The sequence below is a fragment of the Engraulis encrasicolus genome, chromosome 16 (assembly GCF_034702125.1).
Source record: "Engraulis encrasicolus isolate BLACKSEA-1 chromosome 16, IST_EnEncr_1.0, whole genome shotgun sequence".
Classification (NCBI taxonomy): domain Eukaryota; kingdom Metazoa; phylum Chordata; class Actinopteri; order Clupeiformes; family Engraulidae; genus Engraulis; species Engraulis encrasicolus.
The window spans coordinates 17,260,889-17,286,117 of record NC_085872.1 but is presented as its reverse complement, the minus strand read 5'-3'; the positions used below and the strand labels follow the sequence as shown (position 1 = coordinate 17,286,117).

Here is a 25,229-nt window from a genome sequence, read left to right as displayed (position 1 = left end):
TCCGAGTTTGGTGGTCATACGCCATTCGGTTCCTAAGTTATGAGGTGGGGGCCAAAAGAGCCCCCCCCCGGTCCCAGGAATGCCAAAAAAGCCCGGTCTGGATAGGGTTAAGCTGAGTTTTTATAGACACGGTCACATACAGTGTATATAATGTATATTAATGTAAATGTTGTTGAACAGTTGTAAAAGAGTTGGTAACTTGGAAAGTATACCTTTTCCCTGAGACAGGGGCACTGACAGCTTTGGCCGGGCCCAGGACAAAGTCATCTGAAAGGGCTCCCCTAGTCCCATAGAAACAATGTAATGAGGTCCCAATTCTGGGCCCCCTCTCTCCCTGGGCCCCGGGACAATTGTCTCCTTTGTCCCCCCTTGTCGGCACCCATGAAAGGAGATGTCAATCCTTTCTCATGGGTGTTTAAGGATCATGTGGTAATGTTTCAGAATATTTTTAGAGGCAAGTGTGTGGAGATTTGTTCGGTTGGAGTGGAATGACACTGTAGCACAAAACCTCAAAGTGCAACATAAAACACGATGTCATGACTGCTCTGTGAACTCACACGCTCACATCTCTGTTTTGACTTGTTATTAATTATATGTATTCATTCTTTTTCTAAATAAATCAAAGTACATTCACACAGGAGACTGTTCTTGTTCAAGCAAATTTGCATGTTTATTTTCCATTTTTGTCAGTGGTCTTTTTATTTTGATTACTTTGGACAGAAAACACTGGCAGTGTGAGACAAATACTACACATGGGTGTTCCACATGTTCACGTTCCACATGTACATGTATCTGACAATGATACATAGCCAGCAGATTTATATAATTATCCCTATTGACTATCTAACTAGTGATACTAGATACTGGATACTATAGTATGGCCCCCTCCACCCACTGATTAACGCATGGATGGGACGTCACTACCTTAGCTACTGTGACATACAGTACGTGCTGTGCCATATCCAGAAAGCTGTGTTACATGTTTCTGAAGCCCTGTGTCTGTCTGAAGGCTTCATCTCAAGGTGAAGAGGAGGTGTCCAGAGAAGGTGGTGTGGCGATCTTCGGTGTCCCTCACCTGGGCTCCGTGCCACAGCTTCACTAGGATAACATCTCCCACCTCCAGCAGCAGAGACGCCCCGTTGGCGGGATTAACATGTTTGGGATTCACCTGGACAGCATATGCAACGACGACGTGTTTGCCATTGTGATGTAGTGAGGCCCCTGTTGGGGTCGATGAACTGGCATCTCCAAACACAAAGAGGACAAAGTGGTAGACGCCTCGCACTGGGGCTGTGAACACACCTGAGACAAAACAACAACCAAAAAAGAAGTGTTGATAACACTTTATTTTAGGGATACATCTATTAGCATTAATACATACAATCAGGGTTGCCAGATGAGGCTGATGATTTCCAGCCCAAAAAGTGCTCAAAACCCGCCTAGAAGCACAAAATCCCGCCCAATTGTATTGATGTCTATGGCAAAAATTGGGCGGGTTTTTCTGATAAATGCCATTTTTACCCGCACACGGCCATCCTAAGCAGCCCAATTGGGCGGGAACCAGCCCAATCTGGCAACACTGCATACAATGTCCCTGTATAATTAACTTGTAAGTACAAAGCAAAATCAAACATCTGTTAGGCATGTATTCGCAAATGTATTGTTCATGCACAATAAGGGATTTATTACCAATTTAACCTTAGTAAGGCCTACTAGGCTAGTAGGCCTTAGCGTTTGCTTAGTTCATGCCTTACAAGTTACTTATGCAGGCATTAACATTGCATGTATTGGTGCTTATAGATGTATGCCTAAAATAAAGTGTTACCGAAGTGTTGATAAGTAATGTGCAACGATGCTCTATACACGTAGTAGTAGAATGTAGTGTAGGTATGTAATGTTTGCACAGCAGGTGGTCTTAAGGCGTTACTTAAGACTCTCACATCAGTCTTTTGTCAACACCTGCCAAACATCAAGTCAAGTCAGCTTTTATTGTCACTTTCTTCATATGCACAAGACATACAAGGAAAAATGAAATTACGTTTTCTCTCTATAACATGCCAGGACAAGACATATAACTTACAAGACTGACATTTTATAGACTATAGACATAGAGTGACAAAAACATACCATTTACGTCTAAAATATAGTTTGTCAGTTTTCCACTTTGTTGTTTATCAAACATCATCTTTGTAGCCATTATATTGCTGCTGATAAACAAATGCTTTTGAAATGTACTTAAGTTTTCAATGTTGCATGTTGGATTTCCTTGTCTTACATTGAAAACATTTGTGAGTAAGTCCAAACAGATACATGACTTTGTTGTTGGGTTACTAAGGGAAATGGTAAGCAATATATTAATGCATTAACTGACTGCATATTCTGTGAAAACGGCAATCTGGTCCATTTAGATTTTTCAATTCCACTGAAAAAGCTTTTGAAAAAACGAATAGGCCTACCTGTGTTTACATTGTAAGCATTTCCGACATTGGTGATGACATTTGTGAAAATGAGGGGGGTGGTGACATCGAGCGGTCCATAGTATCCATCCCCTAGTGCTGCGGAGAAAGACACCCTGCTGGCCTCTCTGTCCCTTCTAAGCTCCTCCAACCGGCCTCCTACTGCTACCACAGTTGATGCCTGCTCCTTTTGCTTCTCCCTCAGCTCCTTGATAGCAACTCTCTGCTCCTCCACCGTCTTCTCACTGGCTCTCAATCTGCTCTCCACGGCCTCTGCCCTCTTCTCCACCGCCTGCAGTTGTTCTTTGGTTTGTCTGAGCTCCACTTGCTGCTCTGCTATCTGGACACTCACTTCTCTCAGCACCATGTGGATGTCAGGCTGGCAGGGTTGTTCAGGGTTGAAACCCTCATTCTTGGGTTTTATTACATCGTCTGCTGTGATTACAACCAGACTTAACCACAGCAATAAAATCGCAACTCTAAGAGACTTCATATTCAACGTCAACACAGCCGTCCCTGTCCTCCACCTGTCCACTGCAGTTCTGTGCCTATAGCACTATGAAGCGTCTCTGTTTCATGGGCGGTTCTAGACAGGGGCCAGGGTGGGCCAGGGGCCCTGTAGATTTCCTCCTGGCCCCTGTTGTGGCCAGGCCGCTGAGCAGCCAATGACCTTGACATGATACACATATTTTTTTAGATTCATATATTCAAAACATTAAAACTGTATCTCTTTTGCCAATTTATGTGCCCCCCTGAAAAAATAATGGCCCCACCTCGGCCCCCCTGTTATTTTTTGTCTGGAGCCGTCCCCTGCTCTGTTTTTCCTGCAAACTACACCAAAAGTAGACAAAGACTTGCCCCTCAGCGGCATCTTTTGGCTCTAATTCACTAGTTTATGAATAAATGTGCTATACTTTTGTTTCGTATAAAGGGGCATGCCCAGGCGTGTAGACAAAAGGTGTTTTCTCTGTGCTGGCTGAGATCACTTCTCCATTGTTAGCTGTGATGTCTGAGGACAAAAAAGGTTTATCCGAAGTTGAAACTTTAAGCATGTCTGACCTTATTAACTTGAGAGGAAGGAAGCAGTGTTTTTAACACCGTGGGAATACACTATATTGCCAAAAGTATTCGCTAACCTGCCTTGACTCACTTATGAACTTAAATGCCTTCCCACCCGTAAGTAACCCATTGGGTTCAATGTGATATGGGTCCAGTTTTTGCCACTATTACAGCTTCAACTCATCTGGGAAGACTGTCCACAAAGTTGAGTTAATTTAAAGGAACATTTGACCATTCTTTCAAAAGTGCATTGGTGAGGTCATACACTGATGTGTTGGACGATAAGGCCTGCTGGTTCTCCGTCTCCGCTGTAATTCATCCCAAAGGTGTTCTATTGGGTTCAGGTTAGGCCTCTCTGCAGGCCAGTGAAGTTCATCCATACCATACTGTCATCCATGTCTTTATGGCCTTGCAGTGCTTGTGCACTGGTGCAAAGTCATGTTGGAAGTGGAAGGGGTACTCTCCAAACTGTTGCCACAACATGGAGCATGGAATTCATGAAAGTCCAAAATGTTTTAGCATCCTAGATCAGCGTTTCCCAAGCTGTTTTGCCCTGTGTAGTATCCTCTAAGTCTAAGCCAATATACTGTATCATGATGAGAACCCCCCTCACTCATGCTCTATGTCGGTTCCTCTATTCCAACATGACTACACTCCATATATTTGTTATTACATTTTTCCACGTACCCCCTGAGGTGTGCTTGCGTACCCCTAGCAGTACACTCTGGTTGGGAACCACTGTCAACAGGGATGATGGGGCCAATATGTGTTTGGATACTTTGAGCGCTGTCCTGAGGGGGACAATGTCAAGATTTGTCATGTCAAGATTTCGCCAGCTTTCTTTCTTTTCATCTGCAGTCATTGTTATACAGTGCAACATTTAGGGCAGGGGTGTCAAATTAATTTTGGTTCGTGTGCTGCATACAACCCATGTGATCTCAAGCGGGCCGCATTAGTAACATCACCGCAAAAAAACTCTTAAAGCAGAGGATTAGTTTTCAGTACTATTGCCTCATCTTTTCAGCATGTTTTAAATGTGTGTTGACTATGTAGAAAGCAATGCAATACTGATAATCCTATGTAGAATTTCATTGATTTCATAATTTCAATGTCCAACACAACTAGGGTTGCCAACTGTCAATGAATAAAATACAGGACAGTTCATTTTGACGGGGAGTACTTTGGTTAAAAACAAAACACAAGTTTTGAATGAGGAATGCATGCAAGGATTTGTACAGGAAGGTGTTACATCCTGCTGGGCATTTCTGCCTGTTGCACCTCCTCCGGTGCCCATGGGTCAGCTGCAGGGTCATCAGTTCGCCCCTTTAATCCCGAAACGTCTACGGTGGCGGGGCAGTGACAGGGACGTCTCCCTGTCACCCCCTGCAACTGATAGATGTTATCCCTGCGGCTGTTTTCAGGGGGTTAGTTGTTATTCCCCCAGCTCCTGTCCTTCCTCCACAGCCAGAGCCAAAAGCTACCTTTTTCTGCCTCCTCTGCCAGCTCCTTTGTTGCCTTCTTTAGCCTTCCTCCAGTGACTCCCACATCCTTCAGAAGGCGTATGGTCGACAGCCCCATAAAGCCTCGGCATCCAACTTCGACTGGATATATGGAAGTCTTCCAGCCCGCCTCCCGGCACTCCGCAGCCAGTTCGGTGTACTTGGCCTTTTTCCGTTCAAAGGCTGCCAAAAGCCCTTCCTCCGATGGTACAGTGAGCTCTATTAGAGCTACCGCTCTTGCCTTTGCAGACCAAGCATTGAGAGTAAATAGAATGGAGGCCAAAATTCTATTTCATTGTTGAAGCCAAGTTGGAGCCAAGGTTGGACCCAAAAAGACCAAAAAATGGCCAAATCCCATTCATTCCTATGAGAGACATAAAACCCTGTATCTCCCTTAAATGCCACTCCAGGGGGATCATTTTTCGCTCAACTAGTAGGTCCCCTTGCTCTCCAACTTACCAGGGTGGTGATTTTTTGTGGTGATGTTTTATTTTAGAGAGATATTAAAAGTTAAATTGACCAATGAGCATCAGAACATGGTTTGATTGACCGTTAGAAGTCTTGTTGTTGTCCAATCAGCACCTGCGTTTGGCGTTGCTAAGGTGGAATGTAAGTTGGAATGTTCCCAAATCTGGCTTCAAAGCGTTGAATGGCAAATAGCGTTGATTTGGCGTCCATTCTATTTACTGTCAATGAGACCAAGCCACTATGTCTGGCCGGAGAGATGTGGTGGTGATCTCTGTGGGAAAGTGAAGCTTTCTATCCAAGTCAACCTTCATGCTCCACTCCTGGCCGGGAGTGAAGGGCCTTGTTGTTTCTTTTTGCCTGATGCTTCCAATTCCTCCTTCCGCAATAAAGATGGTAGAGTCCTCTGCAGGCGATGGTATTCTGCTACCCTGTCTGCACTCCTCCAGCACCTCGGCTAGCTTTCTCAGGACCTGGTCATGGCGCCATCTGTAGCAACCCTGAGAGAGCGCGATTTTGCAGCCTGACAGGATGTGCTGGAGGCTTGCGCTGGGAGCACTGCAGAGTGCACAACATTCCTCCTTTCCAAACCACTGGCTGAGGTTCCGAGGACAGGGAAGCGTGTCATACGTTGAGCGGATAAGGAAGCTGAGTCTTGCCTGTGGGATCTTCCATATGTCTGACCAACTGATGTTTCTGTTTGAGATTCCCTCCCAGGTTGTCCAGCTTCCTTGCCGACCCTGAGACACGGCCTTGATCTTGTAGCGGTCTTCCTCCATTCTTGTCACCTTCGCCACCACCATCTCCTTCCTTTCCTTGCAGTGGGCCTTGGACCAGAAGCGTGGTGCATCTCCCCATCCTAGGCCTGCTCTTCCTACCTGGACTCTTCCCACGATTTCCTTGTGTTGCAGCCGACTGACAGCTTGGTCGACCTCTGTCTGGGCATTCCACTTGCGGCCAGTTAGGACCCTGGCATTGGCTTTCCTCACTGACTCGTCTGTGGACTCCCGACGCTCGAGCACCAATCTGGTCTTTTCTTGCCTGTACCCCAGCTGCAGAGATTTCAGTGGTAGCTGGAGCATGTTTCTCCCGAACAGGCCGGTGTCAGAGAGGCACCGTAGCAGCCCCAACCACTTTCGGATGAATGAGTTGGCTTTCCCATCCATCTTACTCACGGTCGATGAGGGGATCTCGCTCATTTTCAGAGGCCACATTAATCTCTGGTAGAGAGTGAATTGGTAGCACCAGACCTTGTACTTCCCCGGGAGTTGGCTTTGGTCGATCCTCGCCAGGCCATCTGAGAGCTGCTTCATGACAACTTTCCCCATCTGCTTATCGGAAAGCTCAGCAGTGTACTGCCTCCCCAGGCTTTTGATGGGTTGCTCTGCGAGTAGTGGGATCTTTTCTCCTCCGATGACAAAGGTGGTGCTGTCGTTCCTGACTCCTCTCCTGAGTGACAGGCTACAGGACTTGGAGGGCTTGAATGAGGAATGCATGCAATGGTATTTCTCTGTTACCTTCCAACATTTTGGTTAAAGAATGCACAAATACGAGATGAAGTAGGCCCTAGCCTCTTCTGCAAGCATCAGAACGTTTGAATCGTCAGGACGTCCTACATTAACATGGTGGCTATAAGCATATTCTGACGTTTTTGTTTGGGTTGTGATCATTTTGGCAGAGTTGTTGGACGTTGCGGAAGCATGTTAGTAGAAGGACATTCGGAAAAATCAGGAAAAGTTGTTGAACAGACATGTTTGATATCTATGGCTTTGGCGATGTAGGACAGTTTGACAAACATGACAATGTAGGAAAATCTGTCAGAACAGCGGATGCGGCCCGCGGGCCGTATATTTGACACGCTTGATTTAGGGCTCTGATGCCCTTAAATTCAAATAAGCTGTTCCTGTGACACTTGCAAGCCAGTCAAGTTCATCCATGTCTTTCAAATAAGCTGTTGTCGTGAGGCTTGAGTTGCATTGATTTTCCATTCCATGAACCATTCCTTTTTGGTTAACAGAATACACCAGCAGAGAAATACACTAGTAGAACTGACAGCATGAGATAGGCTACTATGGAAACCTATTGCTGTGTGTGGACTGACTGTGTAGAGATTTGTATGGCAATCATTCATGTAACACAAGTGTTGTGAAACACTTTTTGAAATGAATGCATGGCATCACTGATTACATATCTGTCCAACCCCGGTTGGCCAAGCATTCAAAATTCACATGCAACATCATCCCAATGTAGAGAGCATGGGGCATAATTAAAACTTAATGTGTGAACTGGGATCATTGGTGGTTGTATGGTGTACTGATGTCTTGCTATAGACGTTTTTCTGCTTCTTTGGGAAGACTAGGCTGCTGTGGATTAACTGGTTCAAATGTACATCAGTTCGTCATTGCACATGCCCACACAAATGCAGTGTCTTCACAATTGAATCTAGCACAATTGTACAAAGTATCCCATCGCTGACATACACACATACTCAAAGGGGCCTTTGAAACATTCAAATTTGCTTTCTAATGAACATTTGGGCCAAATGTGAAACACTGCAAAATCTCGCTTCGTAAAAATATCACACAAGTGCTTAAACATTTTCAGCTGCTCATGATCAAAATTTGATCATAATTTTAATGATCATTTCACAAACCTCTCCGCCGCATTGAACAGCAGGAAAAACAAATACACATTAGACTACTATGTTCCACATTATGTGTGGCTGGATGCATGGATGTAAGTTCTCAATATAATTACATGTTATATTTTGTTCAAAAGGCACATGAAGTGTGACAGTCTTGTGGAAAATAGCTTTTTGAGGTGGTGGTAAATTTCAAATGGGTCTCGTTAAATTGTAGGGAAGGGCAAAATGGCTAATGAAAAGGAAATTGACTTTTGCATGCCTCTGCAGAAGACAGGTGTGTCTTTGATGGTGGTGGTCTAACTTACGAAAATAAGTTCCTCACTCGTGAAACAACCTGATGAAGCTTTTAACAAAACTTAGTGAATTAAATCTTGTATGTGTAATGCAAGCTATTGGAATTATGTTGGAAAGTGTCACACAGACGTGGTGGTTTTTGTAATGTAGTTGCATGCTGTGGGATTGGACTGGGGTACACACAGTGATACAACATCCATTGAGCCCTGTACAAAAACCTTAGATGGTGCAGATTATGATGCAAAAACTGTTGATGAAACTGCAACTGTAAACCAATCATTTGGGCTTTACCAAATGTAAAGATTTTGAACATGTAATTATTTTTGTAAGATTAAGTAAACTTTCTGTAATGTTTTTACTCTGAAACAAGAAACACAAAAGTTGACAATCATTCCTGTCGTCTTCACCGTTTGATGTCCACTTTGAGGAACAGCATTGCATTGATCTGACACGAGATTGCATTGCTTATCTGATGCCTAAATGTAATGTCACATAACCTAATCAAGTACCCACTGAGTACCCAAATAAAAATGGGTTATATTAGCTGTCCATAGCGAAGATCGCTGGTTGCACACTGAGACTAAATCTACTGCTCACTAGCTCACTAGTTTCTTGTACCATCTTCATATTGAATAATGTCAGGAAATAAGGGAATGTTTTGCCTTAACATTTGCTAATTGAATATATTTAAATAGCACATGGTGTTGACTTGTAGATTCACTACTGTGGGAATTTCCAACTTCAACATCAACCTTTGCTGAAAACACTGCAAGACATAACAGATAGGCTATGGAAATTAGTGTAAGATATACAATTAGAAAGTTAGAAACAGAAAGTCACTAGCTACTCCACATTCCAGTAGTAACTTTTCATTTGTTTTTGTTTATTTCCTCTGTGCGCCAGCCCCTTCACTGGCAGGGACTTTCTGCTTTGAAGTACATCACTGTGTACATGGGGCTACCACAGCATTTACATTCCCCTACATGGTTGTACAAAAACCCCAGAGGTTCTCCATAGGTGTGTGTGGATTATCTGATTGCATTAAATTTCATTCTATCACTTTGCATTAACTACTGTAAGTTAAGTTATTTTTCGCTAATCAATAATTATTATATTAAACGGGGGACACTTTTACATATTGTCTTCAATTCTTCATTAATTCTGTTAAAACATTGTTTAATTGTATTCACTTTACCACATTTTGATGTGTCTATTTCAGGGATTATTTTTTACTGTCATTTTTACTTTTTAACTTTTTTCTAATAAATTAATGAATGTATTTATTAATTTACTTTTTAACAATAATTTATACAGTATGCATGCTGGAAAGAAAGGAATAATACCCAACAGTGAACTGTTATTTTCCCAAGAAGAAAAGCCACCCTGGGCTCTTGACTCTCAGTGCTTCAGGCAGGGCTGGATCTGGCATACAGGGCATTTTCCCGGTGGGCCGACAGTCCTCAGGAAGCCAGTGCTGTCGTTAATGTGGTTGTTTTCCTGGAGATTGGGCCACGGGGAGCCCCATTGCTCCATCATCAATATAGACAGTGGAGCCAGGCGGTATGAAATGGGCCTGTCTCTGTTAGGAGCCAGCCTGTGCCAAAAATGCCCGGGCCGTTTTTCGTTCCCTGTCCAGCCCTGGCTTCAGGGTTTTTGTCTAAGCAATTTTCACTGTGTACGCGGACTTACACAGTGGTTCATTTGACGTTGAGCTCTGTACAAGAACTCCAGCTACTCCTTACAAGCTATATTTTTGGTCATTTTGTTTCTGAAGTGTTCTTACAGGCCGTGCATCAGTTTGTATTTTTAGATTGTATTGTATTTGTATTCAGCCTTTGGATACATTTCATGTATTGGATTAGCTGACTCTGATAAGTTTATGCTGAACAGAAGTACAGCAGAAGTTAATGTATTTGATATATGGACAAAGGAGACTATGGAAGCTATTTAATGGCTAACTCGCACCTGCATCAACAAATCTAATTGAGAAATGGAAAGGACTATTGCATTTTTTCCTGTTGTTGGATGTTTGAGGTTTTTGTACGACGGTCCTACTCTGTGGATGATAAACTAACCTTCGGGAAAGCCATCAGCCTTACAGTCACCCCCAGTAAGTATGTCATTATTGTATATGTTTTGTTCCTATGTCTATGCCACTTACATATTGGATGTGGTAACATAAACTCATTTGTAATTTGAACATGCTGTAACTTAGTTTGTGGGGAGAGATTCTTAGTCTTCTCATGTCGTGTGGGGATTTTGTAGAGGGCACATAGTCCGTGCTCCACTACTGATCCTTTGACGTTTGGAAAGGCAATTTCTCTTCAAGTTACTCCAAGTGAGTACATACTCTACTACAAGGAAAAGTCATGCTTTTATCCTATTTTTGTGCTGCATATTTTGTGTGATATGCCTATGTCTTCCTTTTGGTCCCCATTTGTCACTTGCAAGATCAGCTCTGCTTTGTGTTAAGAAAGACTGGTGCCTATAATGTTTATTTAGTACAGTAGAAATGTAGATTATTATGTGAGCTAGTTTGTAGATTTGATTTTGTGTTGGACTTGGTAATGCATGTTAAGTATTGTGTTTTTAAACATTGGCAGTTAGTTAAGTTACTTGGGGTATGCTAATATACCAGGAAGAGTTTTTGTAGAGGGCACATAGTCAGTGCTCCACTACGGCTCCCTTGACTTTTGGAAAGGCAATTTCTCTTCAAGTCACTCCAAGTGAGTACATTCTTTCAAATATTGTTCTATGGGTTGATGATGTGGCTCACAAGTTACTTAGTGCTTTTTATGGCTGATCCAGGAAAACTAACAGATTAGAAGGTTATTTTGTTGCATATACAGTAGCATCCTGGCTAAAGGATGAAAATATAATCTGAATTGGCATGTCTGTTATACATTTATTGCGTTTATAGATTGTCAAAAAAGTGTGTCTTTGTTTCTACACCACCCCGGTGAATATGGTGTTTCTTGCATCTTATGGAAGAGTATAGAAAACAAAAACAACAACAACAAAAAATAAGTTGTGAAAGCAGGTATTATGTTGAATTTAGTTTTTTTTTTACATCAACTTGTGTCAGGATTTTATACAGTAGAGGGGAAATAATATATGCTGTAAAATTATTCAGATTGTACCATACTAACTCCAATTGAGTATAGTCTTAAAATTGGGAAACGTGCACGATATTGCATTACCAAACAGTCATTAGGCTATTAGGAGTCTTGCATGTGTATGTCTACAGTGTACCTCAAATGTGTAAGAGGTATTCAGTATTCAGATAATTGTAAGTAATGTACTATATATATACATGTTATTTCATAATAATACATAGTATTTTAAGACAGTGAATTATGAGCGGTAGCCATGTGATACACATTGAGCTATGACCATCAATATGGTTTTATTGTTTGCATGAACACAGCATTCTCCTTAGTAAAAATATGAACTACGTATTGCCAATTTCTTCTCTGACCAACTGAGGATTAGTGTGAATAAAAAGCTTAATCTAAAGGTGTTAAGGAAGTTAAGGGTGTTGAGAGCTATAAAAACAACTTCAAAAACTGTGTAGGATAAAGCATTGCACAACCATTGCCATATGAGAATAGGAGTGTGTTATTCTTCTCCCTTTATTGAGTTATCATATCCGTCACCAACACGTTGATTCTTAAGATTTGACCCGCATAAGCCAAATTGAATACTTTAATTATGTCTTACTGTTTGTTTTCATTGTTTGACCTAAAGGCATCGGAATGTGTTTTTACTGTTGCTGAAATGTTATAATGTGGTAATAAAACGTTTATAATTACTTGGCGATATGGTAATCATAATATACTGTATTTTCCACAGAAAATCCTCCAAAACTTGCGCCCTCACTGTCAATTCTGACAGCGTTAGAGAAAAAACCAGCGCGGGAGCCTGAAGTGTGCCTGGGAGAGTCATTTGAAGCCGGCGGGAGTCAGGCTATAGAATGGCAGACAAAGCCCCCTGAAACCCCCCCTGAACTGAAAAAAGTTCTCTCCATCAAAAGCAAAACCTACTACTTTGTCGCCTTTGCCTCTGGAGAAATAGAAACATGTCGAGTGGGAGATGTTGCGGCTGGCAGAGCAGGGGACCAAGACATTTGTAAGACCAACATTATCATGCTTGATAACATGAACATGCATGTGTCATCTGTTAAAGTTGCAGTATTTGAGTTTGGCTGTAAAATAATAATTTTAGGGCATTGTTGTCGAATATTTTGTTTTTGTGTTTTCAGCTAAAACAACAAAAGCGCCCGTTACTGAGGGAATAGTGGCAAAGACGCACCCTTGTGTCTCTGGCAACTCATCCAACCAGACTGGTGAATTGCTACTACATTTATCATGAATGTTGCATCTTGTAGCCTCTTACTGCAGATGGGGTCGCCGGCAGGCCTATTCACTATTTGCTGAAAATACTCAACTGCATCATAACAACATTGCTATGACAGTACCAAGAGACTTAAGTAACAGATTAAGACCATTACAATTTTGGTGACAGTAATGTTATAACATAGGCTCTGCACTAAGTTAATAAGATGTTATATGCCACCCTAAATTAGCAAGAAATATGTATATTGTTAAGCATATTTAGTTCATAATCTATGGTTATATCTGTAAATATATTCTTAGAAATGTTCCTTTAAAAAAACGCTAAGATTTATATTTTGTGATTAGACACCCAACACAAAGTGCAGAAAGGATACCACTTCTAGATGCCATGTATAGCTCAACTGCTACTTTTCAATAACTCCAACTTTTTTTATTATGTGATTGTGAATTATTTCAGTGTCTTCAGGTCCAGATCCAAAACTGAATTTCATGTCACTCTTGGTCACTGGAGTCAGGATTGTGTTTTCTAAAGCAGTGGCACTAAATGTCATCCTGACAGTCAAAGTACTGTGGATGTAGAGGTATGTTTGCATTTTTTTGTAAAAAAAAAAAAAAAACACCTAGCCAAGAACATTTAAAAATTAATATTAACTTCCGAAAATATCTGTGGGCCTATACTGTACTTACGTAATATGTGTTTGTAGGCTATGAATATGTGATACACTGTCATTTTCATTTGATATGTACCTTTTCAAATGTCAATATTCATTGTCAGTCTGTCAGCACTACATGTTTCATGTCTTGATCCAACTAAATCCCGTTGTTGTTGTTGTTGTTGTTGTTGTTGTTTTTCCCCCTACAGTACATGTCTTGGCTGTCTGAAGGCCTATGGAAAAAACTTCATTTGATTGATTTGCAAACTTTCTAGCCCTTCACATGTCACTATGTTTGACATCTTTTTGTCTATACTGCCTCTCTCCTCTGTTTATGCTTAGCTTGTGGCATTTAGGTATTCACATATTAGCCACTAACACTGCACATCCCCAAGTATCTATATAAGTGACTTATAAGACAGGTCTTCTTTTGTTGGTTGAGTACTCACAAATTTCTTATCTGATGCCAATAAGGCCTCATTTCAAACTTCATATTATCACACCTAGTAGGCCTGTGTCACTGGTAGAGTCCCTTGTACCGATAGTAGCCTAATTATGCATGTATTAATGGCTTACCTTTGAACCCTATTCTAAGTGTTACCGACATTAGTGTGTATGTGCATTGACAATATTTTCATTTTTACATTGTAGTCTCCTCAGAGTTTTTGCTGTATTTCACATTAGGCAACCTAACTCCTACTGTATGGGCCAAATTAGCTTTCACATATTTCACATTATGCTGTCTATGATTTATCATTATTAATACATTTAGAATCTTGCTTGCATTTTTCACAATTTTAGATGAACAATAACCTGTTTATATGCCTTTGGTTTGTTTTAATAATTCATTAACATCTCATTAAAACTGCATTTTACAAGTCTAAATGGCATGGTGTCATGAATGAATGCATTGGAGTTACATACTGAAGCACCTTAAACCACTGGTTTAACTGCACAGTGAAACCAGCCAAAGAGTCTAACCGCACTGTCAGATAAGAATCTGCTGCAAAGCATGGTTTCCAAGAAACAGCAGCACATAAGTTTTGTTTTGTCTGCAATGGCTGGATTAGAGAATTGTTCAGTAAACATAAGTAACTGAAAATTACCATTATTATACTATACACATGAAAATATACCCCCCCAAAAAAACACTGCTTTACGAGCGTAACAACTGAACCATTAACTATTTTTGCAGTTACATTTCCCATGAAGGAGTTAATGTGCCATATTTTACATTATTTTATATGATATGATATGATATGATATGATATGATATGATATGATATGATATGATATTATATAATATAATATCATAGTATATGATATGATATGATATGATATGACATGATATGATATGATGTGATATGATATGATATGATATGATATGATATGATATGATATTATAGCCCACATTTGACAGACACTTTCATCCAAAGCAACTTACAGAAGAGGACATAAGACAGCAAATACAAAATGTGGGTGAATATTGGTTGAAGTTGTAGTCTATTGTGTAATGACTATAGCGAGGGCTTAGAGCCAGAGGGGCGTAAGTGGCATTTTTTGACAAAAATGAGTTCTGTATGTCAAATTAAAGGTCTTAATGAGCTCTATCTAACTGTACCAAAAAGAAATATCAGAACTCAACCTATATTGAATAAAAGAACAAAACAACAAAGACCTAACACAGAAGTGGCCATCAGTGTTGGAGGCAAAAGGGCGTATCTTCATTCACATCTAGCCTATGGCTTAGATAGGCTCAGAAGGCCTAAGCTAAAGTGCAGTGCATACAAACTATAGAATTGAAATTGAACTGCTTGTAAGTACAGTAAATGTTACACTTTTAAAGTGTTTGAAATTAAAAACATGAATGTGAAGTGATAAATGAGATCGGAGCACTAAATGGATGCGAAAACAGGGGTGAGCATTGAAATGTGTACTTGTATAGGATGGAAATGGCCAGGGTACATTGCATTTACACTAAACTGAGAAGAGGAGGTACTGACACATCAGAATGTCTTTGTTGTATACAGTATTTGAAATAAAAGGAAGAAATCATGACTTATTAATCACATTGTTTTTAATCATGAATGAGCAGATATGTCCTTTTCCCTCTCTTAACATTCAAAATGTTTGGTGCCCAAAAGACATATCATGCATTTTTGATAAAAATTCTCAGTATTTTTTAGCAATTTTCAATATTTTAGAATATGTTCAGTAGCCTATGTCAATATGACACCATATTTTTAATTAATGACTGCCTCATTTAAGTAGGCCTATGTTCATGGCTATGATGTTGTGGTTAAAGGTAAATAGATATAGTTGATTAAATAGTGTTTTGGCTCACCTGTGCAGTTGGTCAAATGCCACTAACGCACCTCTGGGTCTAAACCCTACACAAAGCCCTTGACATAGCCTTCAGCGCGCGCCTTTGGACTTTTTTTTGGAGTAGGCCACAGCGCGCCGCCGCAGTCACGCGGACTTGCCGTAGCCTAATCGAGGATGTGAGAGAGATGACCACGGTCTTTACCAGAAGCCGAGTGGCAAATTATGACAGGTAGGTATTAAGTCTGGTCTACAAATGTAGAGCTATCGTGGCGACCGAAATGAGCTAACCACAGTAGAAAACAAGGCAACAAACGCAATGTAGCCTAGTCAGAACATATTTTTTTATGCTAGGCTACAACTTTGTGGCGTCAGTGCAGAGCTTATGTTGAGATAAATATTGTGGCAGCAGGTGAGTAAAGAAATAAATAAAGTTAAACCGGACGATACGAAAGCAAGTGTCTTGAGCCTTACCAAGCGTTATCCCTCGAGATGGTAGGCTATGCATTGCCATTTTTCATTGCCAATTTAGGCCAAGAGCTCTAGGCCTACAGCTACCAAAATTATTCGATACCTGCTTTGACTGCACATTATTCTGAATTTACAGTATAGTAGGCCTAATCTATCAATCAGGGGCGGTTTTAGGAAATCTGAGGCCCTGGGCAAGAAACAATTTTGAGGCCCCCTTTAAATGATTAATTAATAATCGATGATGTATGCAGGCAGTGGCGTAACAACGGAACCCATAAGCAAGATTATCTAGGTGGGCCCCACATTCAATCAATATTTATATGGCACATTATCATACACAACTGTCATTCAGTGTGAGAAAGAGAAGAGAGAAAAATATATTGCTATAGATAGTAGATAACTATCACCAAAGGCAGATGAAAACAAAGCTGCTTTTGATTTCTTTTGAAATCATACTGTTGGGGTGGGTCTTATTTGGACATCTAGCTAGCCCCAGCAGGCAGCATATGACTATGCCATTTCACTTGATTTGACCCTAGACACTACCAGAGAAGACCTAAGGCATCTAAGGATGATATTGCTCAAGCACATCCACAATAGCCTATATTTAGGGCCCAAGGCATTTAGTGACTTTAAGACTATCAGGACTACTTTAAACTAAATTCTCAAAACAAAACAAAAAAACCCTCACTGGTAGCCAGTGAAATGACCAAATACTGGAGTGTTGTGATCTCTTTTGCTATTTAGAATTCTAGCAGCAACATGTGGATAAGTTGCACCTGCCTGAGTGACTTTTACAATAGCCAACTCTGCATGTAATAAAAGCAGAGATTAATTTCTCCTTAAGGTGACAAATGATTTAGTTATGCTGTTGATGTGAGCATTCAGCCTGCAACACGTGAGAAATAGCCAGGATAGACCCACACTCGTTCCATAAATGGGAAAAGAAGATAGAATGAGACAATTCGCGGTAGAGGGTTGATTACAAAAGAAAACTAAAAAAAAAAAAAAATGGTGATGCGCCCCTTCAACTAAAACATAGCCCATAGCTCAACACACCGATGAAAACACAGTCACGATTCGACAGACGCACCACGGTGCACCTTAACGCACACTGCACTCTTGAGCCAGTGAACACCCAATACAGAGGAAACGGTGACTGAAGTCGACACTATTGTGTTTCAGAAACCGAAATTAGGCAACAAACGAGAAACAACAGGCACCTTGCGCCAACTGCGCGTGCACACATCTGTTGAATAGTTAACAAGTCCCCTCTCTAGTTCTAACTAATAACTATATCGCTCACAACTCTGAAGTGAACCAGCTTGCTTCGTGACGTGATATAACAGCTAGACTACAATAGCAAAACGTCCGTCATGCTAACCAGAAATAAATGCAGCGAACCGACATTAGAGCTATCAACTTTTGACTATAGTTACACCGAATGACAACAATGCGTGAAGTATGTCATGATACGGTATCAAAATTGTGCTGCGGCGGACATCATGATTGAAAGGAATAAACCCCTACCGTGCCTTCTTTGTAGCTTCTGTACAACATATCTTCTGAATATCCATTATGTTCATGCTAGCACTGGCGATTGAAGGGACTTGGTCATTTTACAATTCTGTCTCTGAAGTAGAGGAGCGCGGAGCACAAAGTAACGCAGGGCAATTTGTAACACGGACTTTTTATCAAGATGCACAAATCAGGTTCTGCCTACATCCATAAACAAGGTCAAGAAGGCATGCTACAACATAGGCAAACGTGACAACCATGACTTAATGTGGCTTATGTGGCTTATTATCATGAAAGGACAAGTTCCCACGCGTCAGGGCCGAATCAGCTCTCTAGGGCAGGCTGACATTAGAAATAACGGTAGAACATTGCCGATGCAACTGGCGCTCTCTCCAAACAGCCAGACAGGCTACTACCGGTAGGCTATAATGTATCCCACAATGCAAGGCCGCAATGTACAAAAAAAAATCAAAGAAAATTCACATAAATATCGTTCTTTTATGGACTTCATTTATATTTGAAACATTTATTTGTATAATTCTACCACCCATGTGACCTACAGTTGCTAAAAGTAGGCCTAGCCTACTATTAATTTTCTTGTGACATAATGTTGTGTTCAAATTTAAGTCCCACCGTCGTGCTGAAGTGTGGCACTGGCTATATATTTTACATGGCAAATTTCAATCTTTCTTAATGAGCAGGGTAGACGCGAGAGTCTCAACTTTACGTAGAGCATTGACCTGCTTGTCGCGTAGAAACCGCCAGTCTGGATTGGGGGCCCCCGTGCTGTAATAAAGGGCCTCGAGAGCTTGAATGCTTATTCCAGGTGGACTTGAAGTGGGGGACGATGGGGCCCCTGAAAGTCCGGGGCCCCGGGCAATTGCCCGACCTTGCCCAATGGTAGAACCGCCCCTGCATCTATTTTCCGAGATCTACACACTCCAGATGTGATATAATGTGCATTGTGACATCTCCCAACTTCCTACATTCCTCTATAGGCCTACCTTAGTTATGTAACCCTTATCAAAAAATCCTTAAGGAATCCAGTAAGGTAAATCCTGTAGGATTTCTATCAGATTTTGGAACCAAAATCCTACAGGAATCCTATTGGAATCCAGAAGGCAGAATCCTACAGGATTCCTTTAGGATTTCAATGTTCCTATAGGATTATTTGTTCCAAAATCTGATAGAAATCCAATAGGATTCTGATGGGATAATTCCTATAGGATTTATATTCCTATAGGATTTATTCTTATAGGATTTATATTCCTATAGGATTTATTCTTACAGGATTTCTATTCCTATAGGATTTGTATTCTGTGGGATTTATTATAATAGGATTTTAAAACATAGTTCACATAAACATAAAGCAAAAAAACAACACAGCAAATGAAATGGTCATATGCGAAATATATTTATTATTTCATTATTTGATCATTGTGTGGGTGTCATTTTTGCCTCATCTGAACAGTCCTGTGCCATTGCTTGCTTGATCATTGAAGTGTCCACATCCAAATTTGTTTGTGATGTAGTCTGAAAAAACAAACAAACAAACATACAGAGCAGACCAACACATGGAAAATTAAGACATGAGAAAATACATAGGCCTACTGAACAGACTTTAAAACTCTATTGAGAATCTGTGGCATGTGCGGGAGAGGGTTTTTTGTGTTGTTGAAAACAATGCGTGTAGCATGGATGGAAATCTTGTGACATTGTCAGACATTTACAGTGCATCCCGTAGGCTAAGTAATTCACATGTTTTGAGTGTCATGGGAAAAGCTACCTGTTTGTACTTTTGCACATTTTTTTTTTTTGTCATAATGGGGTGTTGTGTGTACAATTTTGAGTAAAAGAAAGGCAAGCTGAGAAAGGAATTGAATCCATTGTGAATAAGGCTGTAACATAACAATGTGTGGAAAAAGTGAAGTGCTGACAGTACTTGCTGGATGTACTGTATAAAAACTATTCCTTGTCTGAGAACTTTGCTGTTTATGTAAGCAAGGTATTGTAGTGAAAAGGTACTCACTTATGAGGTTTTTTTGTTGAATTTTACTGGTGGTTTTCCGGTATATGAGTGCGTGGCTAGGACCTGCCTTCCAAAAACTGCCAACATATGGTCTGTCCCCCTCCTGGGGTCACTTCTTGTGGTTGTCTGTGATCTCTGTTGTCGGGCCTACTTGAACCTAAAACAAAACCAAAGCACAGGAAGAGAATAGTTACACTAATTTTAATGAACACCAAAACAGACTCTTGGCAGAGTTGTGATTACCTCATTCACTCTTTTTTTTCTTTCTTAAAGCCCATAGACTCTTACGTTTTAACTCCAAGATGTATTCTAGATGATGAGTGACAGTATAGCAATCATTTCTGAATGTTAAGCAGTCATGCAATAATGCCACCAGGTCACATTTAACTTAATTATGATCTTATGTGTAGTTTTAGACTTACCGTTTTTCTTGCTATTCTCAAGTATTTCCATCTGGCACCAAGAAGGCTGATGTTCCTGTCTGTTTATCTGATTTTGACTTGTAGTGAATTCACTGTGAAAACAAGAGGGACCCATTCAGTGAAGGCAATAGAACTCAGGAGTTGCACTTATATTAAAAGTGATATAACTTACATTATAAAATGATAATGGCGTGGCATCTGGGGTCAGCGGTCCCAGAGCTTATTCTTGCTGCTCCCATTTCCCCTCATTGTAAAGAAAGTATTCAAATATGTCCTATGTTCAACAACTTCATGTAGCCACATTTCAGAGTAAACTAAGAGAACATGCCCTTCCTCCCGCCATGGGACATAGGGCCTAAATTTGAATAAATTCTTAGAAATGTGGGAACATGGGCCAGCAGGTATAAGCTGCGGGACCAATGGGCTGTGAGACCAATGGGCCTAAAAATGAATGTTAAGTCTTAGTGGGGACCATTGGGCTGTGGGAACATATAGACATGCACCCGTGGCATAGCACTTATAAGTTGAGGGCTACTATGGATGCCAGTGTAACGGAGGCTAACTAGCACAGAGTTGGCGTATAACGTTGGTAAACCTCCCTCCGATAGCTTCATACAGTCTCGTGCCGTTGGGCCGAGAGACTAGTCTCTTGGCCCAGCGGTATCGTACTGTGTCTCCCATTGCCGAACCGTTGTAGTTGACGAGGTCGCACGTTCGATCCCCGAGGGGGTGAACAGGTGCAAGATGACCTCCGTCACACCAGGCCATTATCATTTTATCTTACTTCCAGTGTTGGGCAAGTTACTCAAAACAGTAATGCATTACTGATTACATGTTACCGTTTTTTCAAAATAATTACCATATTTGACATGTAAGGCATTACACTACTTTTGCATTACTTTAGTTACTTTCGCCAAAAGAACTGTAGGCCTAAATATGGATCTGGCAATTTATCACAGTGTAAATCAAGCTCATGAGTCATGACTTTTTCACCTCCCATCCAGGAGGTGTTTTTGGCAGCATTTACACTAAACTACCAGGTTCTTGCCTCTTTCTGACCCACCACACTGGATAAATCCCACTAAAATCCAGGACATTGAAATGTATTGTAACTTCAGTTATTTAGCATGGTAACTAAGTAAAATGTCAGCTTTTGCTAGCAAACATATATTTTCTGAAAGCCCACACCCCACAGACATGATATAGCAAGTCATAGGATTTGACCCACCCTCCTACAGGCTTCTGCATCAATCTAACCTTGCATTATATTGCTGAAAAAGTGTACGACGGATATATTTTGACCTATATAATTCATAGGAAAGTGCATTATCCATTATCCACAAAATTGTATATTTTTTAAATCCCCAAGGTGTCTACATGTGATATAACATCAATAAAAATATATCCCATCATCACAGACACTTGCATACCCCTACATCCATATATAGGCATGTATTGCGAAATGCACTGGTTGTCATTATAAAAGTGAGTAAAAATATAAGAAAGCTACCACTTCCAGAGGGCTATCATACCAAATAATGTCCCTCAGGCATGGAGGATTTTGTTCCCCACCCCCCCCCCCCCCCCTCATACTCATTTTAGAAGAGGAAGAGGCCCGCTCCAAACTGTTCCCTCAATGTTGAGAGCAGGGAATTGTCCAAAATAGGATAGCAAAACATTTTGGACAATGGCAGGTTATATTAGGGCAGGTTATATTAGGGCATAAGCCTGCCTTTGGTAGTAGGTCTAGTGTGTATAGCCCCCGGAGCTGTTTTTTTTCTTCTGTCTATCCAGCTAAAAACCTGACTTTCACTTAATCAATTGACTTCAGTAGTCACTCATATGAAAGACAACCCTCACAAATGAAGTTTTATGTACAAAGATAAATGTGTGGTGCCGAAAAAAGATGAATAATTTAATGAACACTGAAAGGATAGACAAAAGTTTTGTCGCCAACAGAAAATAATGTGAAACATGAGCAGATAAATCAATTCAAATACACAAATAGGCTACACACATATCATGTGACATAGGCCTACTTAATCACGGAACCACCCTCACCTCTTCATGTCCGGGGCTGTATCTATCTACTTTTGAAGACACACAAATGAAAGAAGAGTGCTTTATGCCACCTGTTATAAAGACTTGCTTATAAACTGGCGCCCACTGCAGCAAACTTGAATTTATTGCTGTGTTTTTATGTTATTTATTGTAAGTGAAGCATGCTTGTACCTGTCTTTTACAGAAGTGTTTCCTCTGGGATGTATTTTATGGTGTGGCTGCAGGAGCATGGTAAGTGCTGATAGGCGGCATTGTGACAAGAAAGTGTGACAAATAAGCCTGGATTCTAATGGAATAAATGAATAAACTAAGGGCTAAGCCTGAACACAAAGACGTTGGGTGCAAGGGCCTTAGATAGCCTATAGGCCGTAGCCAAATACATAGGCTATGAAAATTCTGAATGTGTAATGTGGGAAACCTTTCATATTACATTGTATTGCAGGGATAGGTAACATGGCATTGGCAATGTGACGAGGCACACCACAGTGCACAATGAAATTGCATTTATGCCTCTGCCCAGCACTGGGGTACACAACCATGTTTAGGATATGAGGGAACACCAGGCTATGTCAGGAATATATAGGCTACAAGCCCTGACTCTTCACAACAATTCGTGTTTCTTACAACTAAACACTTCGAGTGTTTGGATCAGAGTAGATCAGAATCTGCACAGACATTCTTGGGCATTGTCATAAGCAATAATACACTGGAAGTATATGTCACTGACTGGAAGGTTCTTAAAATTGGCATAAAAACACAAACTAAAACATATTAAAGAAAATTTGAAATCATTGTGTTACCAAATAATTGTTTTTGATATCAGCCACCATCAGTGTCTGTCAGCCAGTGCCTCTGGCCCCCTTGTGGTGAAAAGTAGGTAGTACAGTAAGTCAGTATAATATTGTCAAGCTTTACCCCTTTTGACTTGAACTGCACAGTCAGTGTGTTGTGCACCCTGGGTCCATTATCTAACCTCTTGTCCTTTTGGCCTCATGCTTGGCTGAATTCTCACCTCCATGGAGAAAACAGTTAAGTTTCCCCCTGTCAGCCTGGACACAACTTTTGGGGGACTTTTCCCTATTCAACATTCCGACTGCAAATGAGAAAATGACCTTTTGAATTGTGCTTTTGCAAGATATTGAATAAAACCTCTGTCGTCAACGACGTCTTGCCTGGCATGATGAGGCCACAAGCACAAGACGTGTACGGGAGGTTAGGTAATGGAATGAACCCACTCACTGTGCTCCCCCCTCTTTCTCTGAACATGTGTGTCTTTGTGCCTGTGAATGTAGTCTCCTGCCCCCTCTTGTGTTGTCAGTATGTCAATCACTTTCAGGGTGGCTTTTTATTGGGTGGGTTTTTATTGGGTGGGTTTTTATTGGGTGGAGGTGTTGGCAAGTGAGTAATTATGTGATTAGATAGGAGGGTTATAAGTACGGGGTAGGGTTGTTGATCAGGGTTCTAAGACATTCACTAAGTTTAATCAAGAGATGAGGAGATTACAAAAAACGACCAGATACAGTTCAGCGTACTGTGTGATAATTAGAGGTTTGTCGCTTTGGGTAGCAAGCAACACCTCGTTTTGCCTGGGGTTTTTTTTGTCTTTCAGAAGGAAAAGATAATAAACACCGGTAGAACCTTAATCATATCTTCTTCCTCGGTCATCCTCCTTTGAGGTGGCTACCACTCTGCATTACAATATGCCTTTTTAAACAATGTCCTTACCATCAAAATTTAGATATATGATCTATTTCATGGCATGCATAGCTAAGCTATTGTATTAATTAAGCCAAGAACAATTTAAATTTGTGAAATGGCACCATCCTTGTAGGAATAACTACTTTATATGGCATTTGTAAATCTATTACAGATCCTCAGAGTGAACTGGTGCCCCCTAGTGTCTACTGTGAGTATGGTATATTGGATATAGGATGCTATAACTATACTGTAGGATGGTATTGTGAAACACCTTTATTTTATAAACCTTTGAACTAATGGAGTAGGCCTACACTATTGCAAATTAATGTTATTTTCCAATGGAAATTCTATGCAGTACATAGGCCTACATAACTTTTTAGATTGCACATAAACAAGTAGTTTAAACAAGTAGCCTAGGCCTTATTTAAACCACACTACACACATCCTTACTAGACACTATTAGATTGTTATAGTTTGTCAGTGTAAGAATATTCACTCAGATGTTTGAATGCTGCTTTAAAAATGTGTGGGTCACAGGTGACTGTCTGCTGTGAGCAGCGTATGGTTGTCAGCTTAATGTAGGTAACTAGGTCGACAGTATATGTACTAAACAGCATGGCTCCGCTTTATCAGTCTCTTATACCGGAGTGACTTTTGGATGGCACTGACATGCATGGCGAGGAGATAAGCTGCACTTTATGGAAGAGTTCCTTTTTTGTGCAGGACCGGAGCCTTCATCTTCTATATCGAGTTGCTGAAATTAATAGAGAGGTTTTTGGGCCTGTTGTGAATCTATGCTTTATATTCTGTGTGCTAATAGTGCATGTATATCTTGCTTCCGAGACCTAACCTACACAACAGCTTGTGCCTCTTTTCCCCAGAGGATGTGGAGAGAACTTTTGTAATCATCACCGATGGATCTACTGATGCCTCAGTGCCCATGGAGGTTTTCTAGACAACATAACAGGTCAGTAACAAAATAATACTTCCAGAGGTGCACAAGGGCCCCCGGAACGAGTTTTAAAGTGGTGGTGCATCTTTTTTCTTCATTCTTCATTTCTTTTTTTAAAAATCATTTAAAAAAACTTTTTGGCCTTTATTATGACAGGACAGTATGAGAGACAGGAAACAATTGTGAGAGAGAGATGGGGTAGGGCTGGGAAATGACCCCGGTTGAACTGGAACCGGCGTCCCCGTGGGCATGAACTGTAAGCTCAAACGTGGGGGGCTTAGCGCGCTGCGCCACAGCGCCCCTTATTCTTTATTTCTTAAAAATGTTACTG

General features: G+C 40.8%; 1 protein-coding gene and 1 long non-coding RNA gene across 2 annotated transcripts; one reads left to right on the top strand and one right to left on the bottom strand.

Annotated features, from left to right (window-relative positions):
- Positions 1 to 1,012: 1,012 nt before the first annotated feature.
- LOC134466015 (uncharacterized) lies at positions 1,013 to 3,628 on the bottom strand. Its single transcript, XM_063219912.1, has 2 exons — positions 2,457 to 3,628; positions 1,013 to 1,302 (listed from the first exon to the last, which is right to left on the bottom strand). The coding sequence occupies exons 1-2, from the start codon at positions 2,947 to 2,949 to the stop codon at positions 1,013 to 1,015; spliced, it is 783 nt and encodes a 260-aa protein (XP_063075982.1). The 5' UTR covers positions 2,950 to 3,628.
- Positions 3,629 to 12,517: 8,889 nt separating this feature from the next.
- Positions 12,518 to 14,231, top strand: LOC134466349 (uncharacterized). The gene is made up of 3 exons (XR_010038280.1): positions 12,518 to 12,762; positions 13,230 to 13,353; positions 13,635 to 14,231. It is a non-coding gene; the product is annotated as an uncharacterized LOC134466349 (long non-coding RNA).
- The last annotated feature ends 10,998 nt before the right edge of the window (positions 14,232 to 25,229 follow it).

Bases quoted from the DNA above. Each gene is read 5' to 3' on its own strand.
- LOC134466015 (XM_063219912.1), bottom strand. From the start codon at position 2,949: ATGAAGTCTCTTAGAGTTGCGATTTTATTGCTGTGGTTAAGTCTGGTT. The intron at 1,303-2,456 runs GTAGGCCTATTC...GTTTTGTCTCAG, and splicing joins TGCTTACAATGTAAACACAG to GTGTGTTCACAGCCCCAGTG.